The sequence below is a fragment of the Myotis yumanensis genome, unplaced genomic scaffold (genome assembly GCF_028538775.1).
Source record: "Myotis yumanensis isolate MYYU_CA2020_CCGP unplaced genomic scaffold, mMyoYum1.0.hap1 SCAF_6, whole genome shotgun sequence".
Lineage (NCBI taxonomy): Eukaryota > Metazoa > Chordata > Mammalia > Chiroptera > Vespertilionidae > Myotis > Myotis yumanensis.
The window spans coordinates 84495808-84511608 of NW_027223757.1; the positions used below are offsets into that span (position 1 = coordinate 84495808).

The 15801-nt window shown below is 58.4% G+C and overlaps 1 protein-coding gene across 2 annotated transcripts in view; it reads right to left on the bottom strand.

Annotated features, from left to right (window-relative positions):
* Nucleotides 1-2374: 2374 nt before the first annotated feature.
* The window catches only part of TTBK1 (tau tubulin kinase 1), a 41477-nt gene continuing 28050 nt past the window's right edge, over nt 2375-15801 (bottom strand). Inside the window, exons 15-16 of one of the 2 annotated variants that reach the window (XM_070418551.1) lie at nt 6168-7738; nt 2375-5606 (exon numbers count right to left, since the gene is read on the bottom strand). In XM_070418551.1, coding sequence (XP_070274652.1) covers nt 5219-5606; nt 6168-7738 — 1959 coding nt within the window. In that variant the 3' untranslated portion in view covers nt 2375-5218. The remainder of the gene's footprint in view (nt 5607-6167; nt 7739-15801) is intronic. The other variant, XM_070418552.1, reaches the window with a different exon arrangement.

A 15801-nucleotide genomic window follows, 5' to 3' on the forward strand; every position in this document is an offset into this window, starting at 1 on the left:
ATAAAAAAATCTATATAGGGACAGAAAGTAGTAGATTGGTGGTTGCTTAGGTCTGGAGGGGTTGGGGGAAATGGGAGTGATCGCTAGTGGGTGATGGAAATGTTCTGCTACTGATTGTGGTGATGGTTGCACAACTCTAAATATACTACCTCTACATGATCATATTCCATATAGATGGGGGCTTTCATGTTTTAGTTTATATGCTTTTTAAAAATATATATTTTTATTGATTTCAGAGAGGAAGGGGGAGAGAGAAGGAGAGAGAGAGAGAGAGAGAGAGAGAGAGAGAGAGAGAGAGGAGAGAGAGAGAGACATCAATGATGAGAGAGAATCATTGATCGGCTGCCTCCTGCACGCTCCCTACTGGGGTCAACCCCAAAACATGGGCATGTACCCTGACCAGAGATGGAACCCATGACCCTTCAGTCCGCAGGCCGACACTCTATCCACTGACCCAAACCAGCGAGGGCAGTTTATACGCTTTTAGCATTTGCCTTTTTACTGCAAACATGGCTTGCTTTTGACATTTTTGAACAAGGAGGAAGATGAAAGCATGTGAGCGCCTTACTCAAGGCTGGTGAATCAGGCCCAAGAGCCCCCTGGCACCCATGCCGGAGAAAAGGGGGTTCCAGGAGGTCACTGTGGGGTACAGAAGATGGTTACATTGGTTCTGGGATGTTAGAGCTGTGTCTGATGGTCTTCTCAGAGGGAGAGCATGACTTTGGAGCCTGGGCTCTCTTACCTCAGACCCCAGGCAGGGCCAGGAGCCTGCCCTGGGACAGAAATTGTTTATGGTATTACCCAGATGAAAGATTCACACTTAGTGAATATAGGGTCCAAAATGCAAAAGGTACTGCAAATAGACTACTGTAAAGCCCTCTTCCCCCTTGCTTGCCTCCCAGAAGCAATTCGAGACCTCTAACTCATCTAAATAGATGCACATTAGCCCTAGCCAGTTTGGCTCAGTGGACAGAGCGTCGGCCTGTGGACTGAAGGGTCCCGGGTTCGATTCCGGTCAAGGGCACATGCTCAGGTTGTGGGCTCGATCCTCAGTGTGGGGTGTGCAGCAGGCAGCCGATCAATGATTCTCTCTCATCATTGATGTTTCTCTCTCTCTCTCCCTCTCCCTTCCTCTCTGAAATAAAATATATATTTTTTATAGAAAAAACAAAGAATTGCACATTATACACACATTTTTTTACTCTCTTAGAGACCAGTCGAAGTGTCTACAAAGAGCCACCTCCAGTAGACACTTCATAGTACCAGACAGTGGGGTCCCCATCGTATGGGCGGCTCGATATAATGAGCCCCAACAACCAGGCATTAAGATTACGTCTGAACTTCTGCTTTTACAGGTCCACAGTCTCTTACCCGAATTCTTTACAATTCAAACACATGTGTATATAATATTTAAAAAGGCAATTCAGTGTATATTCCATACATTATGAAAACCCCTCATAGAATCTAAGACAGCACTCCATAATCACATTATTATTTCCACTGCAAACATGTATGATAAGTGGAATTAATAATGACTACAGCCCGGCAAGTTTGGCTCAATGTTTGAGTGTTCACCTATAACCAGGAGGACTCAGTTCGATTTCCGGTCAGGTTCATGCCTGGGTTTTGGACTTGATCCCTGGTGGTGGGGGGGGGGGAGGGGGAGGCGGTGCAGGAGGCAGCCGATCAAAGATTCTCTCTCATCATTGATGTTTCTCTCTAACCCTCTCCTTTCCTCTCTGAAATCAACAACAAAAAATTTTTTAAAGGAAAAAATATTATAAATTTTTTTAAAAAGACTACAAATAGTCTTGTCAGAGACTTGTGCCAAAATAATGGAAAAACTTCCAGTTTTCAGAACTTTTTGGGCTTCAGAATTGAGGTGAGGCTTTGTGGAACTGTACAGAGAATGCTGCAATGAATACTTTTAGACACTCAATCTTGTGAGTGTAGGATACCTTTCTAGAAGGGCTGAGCCACAGGCTACGTTCATCTGTGATTTTCATAGATTTTGCTAGAATAGTGACCATTGTCCTTCCTTGCCTGTGAGCTGTTGTACTTCATGGTTTTCCAAACACACTCATTTTTATCTGTTAACTGCTGGGCACTGACAATTTTCCTCCCTTCCTCTCTGCACAAAGCTAGACTGAGAGTCTCTGGCCCTTGGTCAGACAGCCAAGCGAGCGGAGAGGGCGCAGCTTTGCCGTCAGAGGCAGCAGGAAGTCCCTCCCACCAGTACGACCCTGAGCAGGTTACCTGCCTCCTCCAAGCTTCCATTTCTGCTGGTAGAGACACTCCGCCTCCATGACAGCCCGTCCACGGCCACACTTGCCCACCAACTTGTGCTCTTCTCTCCTGCTACCCCCAGCCCAGGGCCTGCTCTCTGCCCTCTCCCCCGAAGGAAGAAGAGTCCAGGCCAACAGAAAGAAAGGTCCACAGGCTTTTTAATGGTGTGATGGCTACTTCCCTTCTGAGACCCGATCTAATCATGACAGCGGCTTCCAGGATGTTGGGGTCGGGGTGGACAGGGGCAGGGTGGGCAGAGGCCATGCAGTGACTGGGGGCGGGTGTTACATTCTGTTTGGCATGTAAACATTCTTCTGTGGCTTCCCTGGAGAAGGGGAGGGCAACTCCCTGTCCCCAACCCCAGCCCACGGGGGCTGGTCCCCAGAGAAGACTGAGCAAGCCAGGCCCCTGTGAGGAGCTGGGAAGGGGAGCGCCCATGTGCCTGGGGTACAGCCTTCTCCTGCACCCTCTTGGTGCACAGTGAGGCTGGGGAGGGAAGGCATGTCTGGGGTGGGCAGCCCCGCATCTGAGCCAGTGACAGGGGCTGTGATGAGGAGGAAGTGCTGGAGTGCGGTGGTGGTGGTGGTGGTGGTGGTGGTGGTGGTGTGACACTCTGACAGAGAAGGGGCTCAGGACCTGCAGAGCTTGGTGGAGGGGATGGGTGCTCAAGGGAGAAGAGGCTGCAGCCGGGGGTGGGGCACTGGGAGACATGGTTTCCTCTGCCCTGGATCCTTCCTGGGGAGAGAAGCAGAATCCTCTAGCCTCCTCCCACACTCGCCCCTGCTCCTCCTCCCCAACTCTGGTGACATTCAATGACGCAGAGGCCTGAGGTCAGTTAGGAGCCCTGGGGAGGTCTGGTTTCCCAAGGACAGACGGGGTTTTGCAGCTCTGCCCACCTTCGGTGCTGGGTGAAGCAGGATGGTAGGATGGGCCTGGGCTCTCTCAGGTCACCCCCTTTTCCTCCCAACACCAAACCAGGCTGTTGTTGGTCCTGGGGCAGGGGTGAGGCTGGGGCCCTACATTCACAGTTCGGTTGGTAACAAGGAGCAGGCCCAGGACCTGGGTAGCAGGGGTCAAGCCCTGGCCCCCACCTGGCAGGAGCTGATTGTCATTCAGAGAAGCTCTAAGTGGGAGGGCATGGCCCCTCCTCCACCCCCTCTGCTGGACCCAGAGGGCAGTAGAGGTCTTGGGAGGGTCTCGGGTTGACAAAGAGGGCTCTGTCCAGAGAGGTTTCCTGAGTGTTCTGGGAGCTTCTGCGTCAGCGTAGGGTGGACCTCGGGGGCTGTCCACCCTGGAGTCCTCCCCTGCAGAGATGCCACCAACTCGGCATGGAAGCAGCTGCCCAAGCCTGCTGACTCTCCATGAAGGGCTTCAGCGGGCATCCCCAGGCTGCTCCCTGGGTCAACTTCCTCGTGGGCATCCTTTCAAGCGATGGTGGCTGGGTGCTGCCAGATCACTGGGGCATAGCAGGGGCCTTTCTTCCTCTTTCCCTGGTTGTCGTGCCTTGTTCTCCATGACCCGGGGTAAAACAGAAGGGGCAGGTCAGGGGACAGAGGCTGTGGGTGCTGAGCATGGAGGAGGCCTGCCAGGACCTGTCCCAGATAAACAGGGTTGGCTGTCCCTTCTGCAGCCAGTGTACTGGTTGGCCCAGATGTGGGCAGTTGAGGCTTGTGATGAGCCGGGGTGAGAGCTATGCAGGAGCCAGACCTAGGAGGAGGCCCCATATCATTCATGGAGCAGAGCAGTCCTCCCATCTCTGCAGGGACAGCTCGGCTGCATGGTGTGGGGTTATGACAAGAGGGATGAGCTAAGGGTGAGCTAGGGGAGGAGAGGACTTGGGCTGGACCCATCACACAAGCATATAATCTGGAAGTTAGAAGGGCCTTTCTGCCTTGAGTCCAGGGCCAGCTGTCATCTGTCTGTATGTCTGTCTGTTTCTGCTCTCTCTGCCCACAGGGGGACATGATGGTCACAGCCAGGAGAACAGGGAGGGTGGTCTGGCCAGAACTGTGTCCCTGAATCTCCAAAGGGCCAGCGAGAGATGATGACCAGCCACTCTCCACTGAACCCAGGAGAGAAGGGAGTTGGCTGAAACTGCAGGAGGCGAGATTGAGTTCGATGGCAAGAAGGAATTCCGGGTGCAGAGGGGTCCTGAGCACTAGATGGGGGCCAAGGACCAGTGAAACTTCTTTAAAGCCCTTCCTCCAACTTCCCACTGGGAAATACCGCCCAGGCAGGCAGCCCACACCCTGTGGTTCCCCCTGAGGCCCCACCCAAATACAGGGGGACTTGCACTTTAGAGCAACCCCCACACCTGCTCACTGCCTCCCACAGGGTGTCCAGGATGGAGCTGTGGGGCAGGTCATACCTGCCCCCTCACACCTGAGTAGACCAATGGCCCTAGGTCCCACCTCCCCAGCCCCAAGTCTGGCAGCTGAGAAGAGGTCCTTCCCAGGAGACTGTGGGGTTGGCCTCTAGGGGAGGCTGGAGCCTCCACGTGGGGAAATTGAGGCTGCCTTTCTGAAAGGGGGGCTTTGGCTGGAAGAGGGTTGGGAGGAGGGAAAGGCTCTGTAGGAGGTGTAAGCAGAGGTGTGTCGGGGGTGGAGCATGGAGAGCAGCAGAGGCCTGGCGGGAGAGCGGGCTGTCCGGATTAGTGGGGTCCTCCGAGTAGAGTGGCTGAGCCTTCCCGGCGGAGGGGCGGCAGGAGGTGGGAGGTGACTGGGGAAGGGAGGGAGGCGAGCTCTACCCCTGCGGCGAGGTGCCCCCCACCGGTGGAGCCTGGCTGGGGCGAGCACGGCGGGTGCAGGCAGGAAGCTGGGGCCGCGGGTGGCGCGTCGGGCGCGTAAGGCTGTGCTGGGAGCTGTTCCAGTGTGGCCGGCTGCGGGTTGGGGGCTGGAGTGAGGGTGGGGGCCCACGCAGAGCCCGCGCGTCATTATCTGGCCCCGGCCCGGCCCTCCGCGACACCTGCCCGGCCTTTGGTTGCTGCGCGCTGAGTCTGGAGTTTCCCTCTGGGTCCTTTCTTGGGCCCCCCTAGGGAGGGGGTGCCATCAGGCTCGGCCCGGGCCTGTGAAGCGCCTCGGGGTGGGGGCCCTCCAGGCCGGGCCTGGTGCGAGGGTGAGGGGCTCTCTTTGCGGGACAGGGACTGGCTGCGGGGGGACGCGCTGGAATTGCGCGCGGTGGAGGCAGGGAGGCCGGGACTGCGCGGGGCTGGGGGCCTGGTGCTGGCTTGGCCTCGCCCTGGGCCCTGGCCCCGGCCAAGGGGCTGTTTGGGACGGAAGTCGGCAGCAATGGCCGTCCCTGGAGGCTTCTGCAGCTGGAGCCTGCGGGAGGAGGAGGGGGAAAAGAAGAGGAGGGGGGAAAGCAGAGACATTTTCAGAATCGCACTGAGCCCTAGAGTCTTGTATCCACAGACCTGGTTGAGACCTGGCACAGAAATAAACTGAGCCTATTGCCCAGGGAGGACTTCTAGGGGCCGCACACTCCCTGGCTGCTGCCCGAAGCGCTCCCTGCAGGCTTTCTCCGGCATCTCTATACACCCTTGTTTATATTCACATGAATGAAGTTTTCTCCTGACTATTCTGGGCTTTCTCCTTTGGCTTCAGATGCCCCATGACACACCAGAGGCCCCAGTCAACCTTTCCCAAACCTGGCCTCCCTGGCACCCCTCCAGGCCTGCTCACTGTCTCCACCCCCTTGAGCCCAGGGACAGGACTGGAACCCGAGTCAGAAGAGAGACTCAGTTGGTGGTGGACAGGAGGTACATTCGAGGGGCCTTCCTGAGTCTTCGATAGCCCCTGACCTTAGCCCTGGGGAAGTCCCTGCTGGTGCAGGCCTTCTGTGGTCGCCCTCTGCCCACCGTGGGGCTGGCAGTGGTTTCTCACCTGCTGGTGATGGCTGTGTCCGATGCTGGGGCCGCACCATGGGGTCTGCCAGGGGACTGCTGGGCTGGGGCAGGCGTGGGCATGCGGATGCTGATGGGGCGGGGAATCCGGCTCCGGGTGGCAGCCGCCCGCCCGGCCTTCCTGGGCACCGAGGGCTCAGAGGCGGGCATGTCCTCCTCGGAGCCTGTGCCCGAGAACGTCTCAGAGGCGCGGCGCTGCTCCTCGCTGGAGGAGGAGGAGGCCCCAGAGGCCAGCCGCAGCAGCAGGCGGCCCTGCCTCTTCTCCATCACCAGCCGGGCCAGGTCCTGCTGGGGTCTCCCCCGCTTGCTCCACCGCTCTTTGGCCGACAGTGAACCCGAGGGCTCCGAACCAGTGTCCTCCTCCGACAGCAGCACAGGGATGCGGCTCCTGCAGCGAGGGCCTGGCATGGCACGGTGGCTGGGGGAGATGGTGGCCAGTTTCTCGGGGTCTGGTTCCAGCGGGGATGCTGGGGCTGGCCCATCGACAAGGGGTGATCCACTGGGCAGTGAGTCCATGGCCACCTCCATGGGGGTGTCCCCAGGAGGGCCAGGCAGGGCACAGCTCTCCAGCCCTGACTGGGGAATACCGTTCTCCAGGGGCACAGAGGTCTCCTCTTCTGCAGCCCTCCCCTCAGAGGGCACCTCCTGGCCCAGCTCGCCCCCAGAGCTGAGCTCCTCGGGCCGTGAGGCTTGCCCACCGGAAGACATGACGTTGAGGTGGGTTTTCTCTGCAATGTGTACGAAGGTCCTCTCAACTTTGGTGAAGGGTGAGGAGGTGACTGCCACTCCCCCGGCCCCTGCGGTGACCGCCCCGGTCCCCAGCCCCGTCCCAGGCCCAGGGGGCTTGGGCTCAGACTTGAGGATGGAGGACAGGGTGCCTGGCTCAGACACGTCCAGCTGGCTACCGGTGGGCTGGGGCCGCTCATTCTGAGGAGTGAGGGCAGCCAGGGTGCCCAGGTCAGGGTCAGGGGCCAGGTCGGCAGTGACAGGCGACTTCTTCATGTCACCAGGGGAGACGAGCACCAGCGTTTTGGAGCCCTCCTCAGGCTCCAGGTCCCCGTCAGCCATGGAGGCCCGGCCCCTGGACTCCTTCTGGTCATCAGCCAGCAGCGTGGACGGGGCGCCCTCCTGGCTCCGGTCGGTGCTCCTCTCACTCCCCTCACTGCTGGAGCCACTGCGAGGCCCCAGTGCCTCCCCCAGGGCTATTGCCTCCTCCTCCACTTCTTCCACCTCTTCCTCCTCCTCCTCGTCCTCCTCTTCCTCTTCTTCCTCCTCGTCCTCCTCCTCTTCCTCCTCCTCTTCCTCCTCTTCATCTTCTTCTTCGTCCTCCTCCTCTCCCTCCTTCCCATTAGCTTGAGGCTGAACAGGAGTCAGCGGGATCTGGGGGGTGGTGAGGAGCATGTGCGAGAAGCCCACTCTCCGGACCCTGTGGAGCAACCGGGCCCGTTCGCGGTAATCGGAGAGGTCTTTCTTGAAGTCCTGGTAGGGCAAGCTCAGAGGCACAGCTCGTGGGAGACCGTTGACCTCAAATGGGGGCGCCACGGAGAACACCTGCAAGGGGCACACACAGGGACCGGCTGAGGCCACCCCCTCCGGGGCCCGAGAAGACCTGACTGCACCCACAGCTGAGAGGCCCACAGGCCCGGGTGTGTCCACAGAGTGTGAGCTCCTGAGGGCAGGCACTGGGTCTGTTGGGTTCATTGCTCTATCCCCAGGACCTAGGGCAGGGGTGGGCCACTGGAGCTCCAGGACCCTGTCCTCCCACCCACCCCTCTACAGGGGCTTGCAGCCCACACTTCCTCCAGGAATTCACAGCCAACCTGTGAGGGCGGTTTCTTTTCACTCAATTAAGTTTTCCCCTTTGAAGCTTTGTAGAGCAGTGGTTCTCAACCTTCCTAATGCTGCGACCCTTTAATACAGTTCCTCATGTTGTGGTGACCCCCAACCATAAAATTATTTTTGTTGCTACTTCATAACTGTAATTTTGCTACTGTTATGAATTGTAATGTAAATATCTGATATGCAGGATGTATTTTCATGGTTACAAATTGAACATAATTAAAGCATAGTGATTAATCACAAAAACAATATGCAATTATAGATGTGTTTTCTGATGGTCTTAGGCGACCCCTGTGAAAGGGTCGTTCGACCCCCAAAGGGGTCGCGACCCACAGGTTGAGAACTGCTGTTGTAGAGCGTCCTTGGCAATTCGATGGCCCTGTCTGGTTTCCTAAGACTCCTGCCACACCTCCCCCTAGCCTCCTTCCTCCCAGACTAGAAAGGCCTGGCCACCTGATCAGAACGCAGCTGCTGCATCTTCTCCAGCTCTGCCCTGTCAATCCACACCCCCGGGCACCCACAGCGCGGGCCCTCAGGCTGAGTGGCTCTCTTCCAGGCTGACGGTGCTAACAGCGCCCAGCACTGTGTTAGCCTTTTGAACACACTGGGCCTCCATCTTCCTAAACACAGCCCATCCAGAGGCCCAGAGAGATCCTCACACTCCCAACACCTTCAGGGGCCGTCCAGACTCTCAGGGAGTCCTGCCAAGTCCCCGCTTACACATCTGCGTCTGCTGCCCCAGCCCCACGGGCACAGCCCAGTCCTGCCTGGTGGTTCCCTGGCCACTGGCCTGCGTTCTCCATCCCACACTGCCCATCCATCCATCCCATGGCTGCCAAGGGATCTCCCTGAAACTTAAATTGAATCCCATCTCTCTCTGCTTCAAACTGCCCCCCATACTCCCCTCCACACCATGATCTGGCTCCTATCTTCTGCCCCAACCAAACTTCTAGCAGCAACCTCTGATCCCCAGCCCTACACCCCAGCCATTCAGATGCCACCATGTTCCCGAAATGGGTCATGCATCTCACATTTCTGTGCCTTTCCCAAGGCAGTTTCCTCTGCCCCGGGTTCCTTCTCACCTGCTCTATTCACGTGAAAAATCCCCGTTCTTATTCCAGGACCTGCTCAAACAGCTCCTCTCCCCAAAGCCTTCCTATCCACCCACCAAGCAGACTTCACAGCCTCCTTTGTACTTGTTTCCCACATCCTGCCATTAGAGACCCTCCCCCCTCTATTCCACAAGCAGGTGTTTACATAGTTCGCTCTCTCCATAAACGCTAAGCCCCTTGAGGGTCTTTCATTCATTCAATCATTCATTCATTCATTCATTCATTCATTCAAAAGTCCTGCACCTGTGAATGCAGTGAATAAGATAGACATGGTCCTTGTGTTCATGGAATGTGCAATCTCTATATTAGGACACGAAATGGGGACGATGCACACTCTACAAAGGCTGTGATCATAAATGAGGCCGTATAAGCAATGGGTCTGGCATGTAGCAGTTTCTTGATAAATGTTAGCTCCCTCCAACCCACCCCCTACTCTGATTTGGAGATCATTGCTTCTATCCCTGACCCCAGAAATGCCCAGATACCACATCTGTGGGGGTGGGGGGGTAGAGTGGTGGGGAAAGGAGGGGAGGCCTTTGTGCAAACAGTTAGCCCAAAGGCTGGTGGAGGGGAGAGGCAGAAACCCCCAGGCCGAGGACCTGCCCACGGCTGTCTGTGCTTTCTACCACCCCCAACTGCCATAATCTCCCTCACAGCCAGACACTAGGTGAGGACTTGCTTCTGAGGCTTGGGGAGGGGGGTGGGAAACTAATGCAAGACATGGCAGCATCAGACCCAGACAGGACCCCAGCACACCCTGTTTGAGCCGGACAGGGAACTTCCTTCGAGCACTGTCCCCTTCATATATCCGACTGGAAGTCTCCAGCAATTGTTTTCTTTCTCCGCACCATTCTCATTATTCATTAATTTATTAATTCACTTAGCAAACATTAACACTGCTTCTGTGCCAGGCCTTGCGTTGGGTCCCTTAGCCATGTTTCGTTTCCAACATCAAGGTTAGAGAAGATGACTGGGCAGAGGTGGAGGGGGTTGCTGTGATCTCCGGGGTTTGTGGGGACCACCGGGCAGGTGCCGGCACTGACAGCCAGGGCAGGCAGAGAGATGCAGAGCTCTGGTCAGGCCTCCCTCCTGTCCAGCTCAGAACCCACCCACCCAGCACCAGACACATCCCACCTGGCAGGGATACCCTTCAACCCCAGGCATCCTTTCTCAGCAGAACCTCTGCCTATTTGCCCTGCCCCACCTCTGACACGTAGGGCATCCCTGGCAGAACCACTCTGCCCTCTGGCCAGGGCTTGGATCTCTGACAAAGCCCCATCCAGCGGGTGGACCTGCCTTTCACAGCGCCCACTTAGCTGTTCCAGCTGGAGCCGTCTCCCATGCCATCTGAAAGCCCTCCTCTTCCATGACATGGGAGGAAGGAGGAAGGAGAACTGAACATCAGTCATTGGTGATAACATCAGGCTGGGAAACTGAGGCCTGGAAAGAGGCATTGACATGCCCAAGTCACAGAACCCATCAACCAGGGTGGCCCAGAACTCTTTCCACTGCCTCACTGTCTTCCCTCTCCCCTCCCCTCCCCGCCCCCAGCAGGGAAACCTGGGACCCTCTGCCCTTTAGCAGGAAGGGCTGTGAACCTCACAGTGGGGCAGCCTTGTCCCACAGATCCCTGCCAAGCCCACCTCCCCTGGGCATGCTGGGTTTTCTGTTTCAAAATCCCTCTGCCCTCCGTATCTGGCTCCATGTGGGAAGTCCTCCCTCCCCCTCTCCAGGCCTCTCCTGGATGCCTGAGCCCAATGAGCATTCATTCATTCATTCACCCATGCAATCCAGTGCTCATCTATCAGCCAGCAACCACTAGATAGCCTCTGTGTGCTTGGCCCTGGAGGCTGAGAACACCATGGAAGGGGACCAGCCATGACACCCCCCATTCCAGCTCAGAGGGAAGCAAGAGTGCTGGGTGTCAGCAGGGGATGCAGGAGTCCCGGAAGCTCCCGCCTGCCTACTCCCTTTCCAGGGCAGCGACCTTTACGATTCCAGTTTGCTCATTGTGCTCTCCAGCCTGGTTTGCACAGCATTACCTGCGAGTGCTTCTTCTTCTTCTTTTTTAAATATATATTTATTGATTTTAGAGAGTAAGGGAGAGTGAGAGTGAGATAGAAACATCAATGATGAGAGAGAATCATTGAAGGGCTGCCTCCTGCACGTCCCACATGGGGGGATCAAGCCCAAAACCCAGGCATGTGCCCTGACCAGGAATTGAACTGTGACCTCCTGGTTCATAGGTTGACGCTCAACCACACCAGCCAGGCTCTGGGGGTGCTTCTTACAAACACAGAGTCCTACCCCTCGGAGTCTGTAGGTCAGAGATGAGGCTCAGAAATCTGTCTGTTTAAAGCTACCAGTGATTCTACTAAAGTTGGCAAAAGGCCAATGGCAGAAGGGTGGGTGGCAGTCAGAGAGGAGGCGGCCATTGGAGCTGAGACCCAGAGAGAATGAAAGCCCAGCCCTCTCCCTGCCCCCACTGAGCCCAGACCTACGGCCTCACTAGCTTCAGAGCCCAGCCCAAGTCCATGTTTTCTCCAGTCAGCAGGAAAGAGAGGCGGGCGGACAGACTCTGATCTTCCCTACCAACAGCAAAACTGGACCCTCCTCAGCCCTGACTCCTCTGACACAGGCTACCACACACACACACACACACACACACACACACACAGGCTACCCCCCCACACACACACACAGGCTACCACACACACACACACACACACACACAGGCTACCCCCCCCCACACACACAGGCTACCACACACACACACACACACACACACACAGGCTACCACACACACACACACAAAGGCTACCACACACACACACACACACACACACACTACCACACACACACGCGCGCACACACACGCACACACACCCAACAGGGAGCACTGAGCAGCTCTCCCGCCTGGACCTGGGCCAAGCCCAGTCCTCACACTGCACATCAGCACACGGGCCTCAAGTTTGAAGAAGGGGGGTGCTGAGTGACAAAAAAGGGAGAGTGAGCCTAATGTCCCCCCTTCCCTCCTCGTGGGGTGGGGAGGGCTTTGTGCCTCTCACAGCGGTGCCCCCCCTCCTCTTCAGCCACCAGGTGCACACCTCCTGCAGCCCTCCTCCCCAGGGGGAACGCCCCCTGGCCATCATGGCCCAGCCTGAAAATTGGAGATGAGAAGTCAACAGCGTAGCCTCCTCTGCCAACCCCCATCTCTCCCAGATTCTTTACTGGTCTGTCTGAGCGTCTACTCTCAAGCCACATCCGTCAAGCTAAGAGCTGCCCCCTGTCCCTCCGCCCCAGACTCACTGGCCAGACAGTCCTCTGAGTGGAAGTGTCAGGGGCAGAAATAGGATAGTGGGGACCAGCTATAACAATAAGAAATATGAACCATGCTCTGTTAACCATGACGGTTCTGTTCTGATTAGAGAAAGCACATTCTAACCTGGCCGAGAGCTGTACGCCCCGGGACATGCGAGCTAACATCGGAATAAAGTCCATCCTCCTTTTCTGAGAACTGCCCAGAATCCTGGAAAGATTAACAACCTTGGACCCATGCGCAACACACACACACACACACACACACACACACACGACCCGTATTGCCTGTCACCTGTAACCATCATACGTTGCCTACTTCCCCATGCCTGTAATCCCTATTCACCCATATCATCATTGCCCTTCTACCCAGTATAAGCAACTGGCTTATGGGGAGGGTCAAGCAGGTTTTCCTGGGTGACCTGCTGCTCTCCCCTACTGCCCACATTATTGGAATAAACGCTCATATAGGATTCAACCCTGTCTCTGCTTAACTGGCTCAAGTAGCAACAGGCAGCCTGGACCCACTGGTTGTCCGGTTTTAGAAGGGGTGAGATGACCTGGGAAGGTGGCTGCCTGCCTTAGACCTATGCACATCTCCACACACTTGATCTCCAGGTCTCTGGCCCCAACCCGTTCCTGCCGGCCCCAAGGCAAGGAGCTGGCAGCCCGGGGCTCTCTCAATGCTCTGGAGTCAGAAACGCAGCTTCTGACCTGCCCTCTTCTGCCCCCACACTTGCTTCAGGCCCCGGGGAGAAAGGTGTCTTCCCCTTGGGGCACTGTGCCAGTGGGCCTGCCGGTGGGCGGGGTGGGGACCCCGCAGGAGCGGGAAAGCCCCACCCCTGCAATCTCAGAAGTCTGCGCCATCCTCTCCTTCTCCATGTCCTCACCCTCCCGTTGGCTTAGTCCTCCCTCAACCCACATGCTATCCTTGCACCCCACTCGCTCATGATCCCCATCAACAGACCCTTCTCCGCAGGCCAGAGCTACTCAGACCTCCCCTCGGAGCAGAGAGCCCGGGGAAGGCCTGCGGACGCCGCACAGAGCCTCCTGTCGTCCTAGCTTCCCACCCCACTGCACCCCCGGACTGGACCGTCTGATCCATGTAGGAACTATCAGTGCTCCCCCCCTTACTTCTCCTCCTGGCCTTGGCAAGATGGCAAGCTGACAGGTTGGAGGAGGGCCCCAGAGACCAGAGTCCAGCCCAAGCCCCTCCTCCGGATGGATGAAAGGAGACAGCCAGCGGGGAGAGTTGCTCCAGCCCCACCAAGCTGAAGCCTCCGGGGGACCCCTTCCCGTCCCCCCCGTCCCCCCCCCCCCCCCCGCCCCGCCCCATCAGCCTAGGTCTTAGCTGCGGGTGGAGGTAGGGGTGGGACTGGATCCATTGATCTGGAATTTGACCCCACAAGATCCCTGAGTCAGCAAAAGACTAGCCCCTGCCCTCTGCCCGCTGCCCGCTGCCCTCCCGCGACTCCAGCCTTAGGGTCTGCATGAGGGGTGGGTTAGGAAGGAGGTGGGTGAAAGAAAGCAGGCGAGGCGCAGTTCCTGGAAGGCGTCTTTAATCAGGATTTGGTAGTACACAAGCTCTCCGGATTGTCTGATTAACATACAGGGACTGAAAAAGGCACAAGATCCCTCGCACAGCGACGTGTGACGGCGGGGCGCCCCCACCCCCGCCCGTGCGCGCGTGGGTGCGTGTCCGTGTCCCACCCCGTGGCGGCGCCGCGCGTGTGCGTGTCGGTTTCAAGTGTTGGATGTGTACAGTACTCGCAGCCGAGGGGCGGGCTCGGTGCATGCGCCTCCCCCCGGCCGGCCCGACGCCGCGGCCCACGGAGGACGCACCCGGAGAGGAAAAAGCGTCCCATCTTCGCGCGTGTGGTTTTGAGTTTTCGTGCATGCTTGCCGGGGTCGGGGAACAGAGCAAGCTATAATACAGGATTATTGCAGTACAAAAGGGGGCGGGGGTTGACGACGGGCGGGAGGCGCGGGGATAAACCAGCTGGGGTCCGGAGGGTCCCCTCGCCACCCCCTTCCCATCCCTCGCTCCCCTCTCCACCGCCATCAGCGAGCGCCTCCTCGGTCCTTGGAGGGAAGGGGCTGAGCTCCCCCGATCCCACCAGTCCCACCTCTCAGGGGGCAAGGGGCAGGGGGCAGGAGGCAGGGGGCAGGGGGCAGGGGCCAGTTCTCTCCCGCCCAATAGTCAGCCACAGAGCCCCGAACCCGCCTCCTCCCCCGCGGAAACCCCTCCCAGTGAGGGGAGGGGTCGACGGAGCAAGTGCAAAGGAAGCAGATGTTGGTCCCTGAGTTTTATTTTCGGAGGTGGGGAGGGAGGAGTGCCGGAAGTGGGGGCAAGTTTGAGGTCCCCCCCTCCCCAGGGCGCTCAGTGATGGAGTGGGGTGGGGCAGGAGACACGGACGCTGGGGCGCGGGCGAAAGGGGGGTTGGGTGGCTCTGAGAGACCTAGACTCAAAGCTCGGCTCCCCCCTCAATCTGGGCTCTTTGGCATCCAATTGCAAGGCCAGTGATGTGGGGAGTGGGTGGGGGACAGCCGGGGGGCGGGGGGGCGGTGAGGTAAGGGAGTCAGGGGTGGGCGACGGGGGTTCTTGGAGCCGGAGAACCGGCCAGCTCCCCCTCCCAGCCCCTCGTCGGCATCCCCGACCTGGAAGCCCTGGGGGGCGAGCCTCACCCCGAGGCCAGGGCGCCGGCGGAGGGGAAGCAGCCGAGGACTGACCGAGCGACGTCGGGGCGCAGGGGGTGCCTGCCCAGGTGGAGTGTTAGCAGCAGGCAGCTCGCGGCTGGGGGCGGGGCCGGGGCCCAAGTCCCCTGGGGGCGCGCAGCAGCGAGTTAGGAAGACGGAGCGTACATTCGTGGTGCGACGGCGGCGGACGGGGACGGGCGGACAGTGAGGCTTGGGGTCCCGGTACCCTTAGGAACCGGCGAGGGGGGCCGGGAGCCGGGACTGTGCTCTCCCCGGCGGGGCTGCTAGTCTGCTGTCCGGAGAGTGGACGGCGTGCGCGCACAGCTACGGAGTGTGTGCGTGGCCGGTCAGTGTGGCGGAGGGACCCCACCCCGCGCCCTCCCCCCGCCTGTGCAGGGAGAAAAGAGGGTACGCGGGGAACTGACGGTGGAACCAAGTGGGAAGACGGGCGTGGGAGGTTCCCGTGCTCCTTTGGGTGTCGTTGCCCCCCCCCCCCCGCCCCCGCGCTTCTCAGCTCTTTCCCGGGCGGGGAGCCCACGGGTGGTGTGGGAACCATTGGGACACCTGAGGGACTGTCCTCAGGCTGGGAGTTCTCCCTTAGGGAGAGTTCTGGAACATTTCCAGAGGCGGGCCCACCCGCCCCAGGGG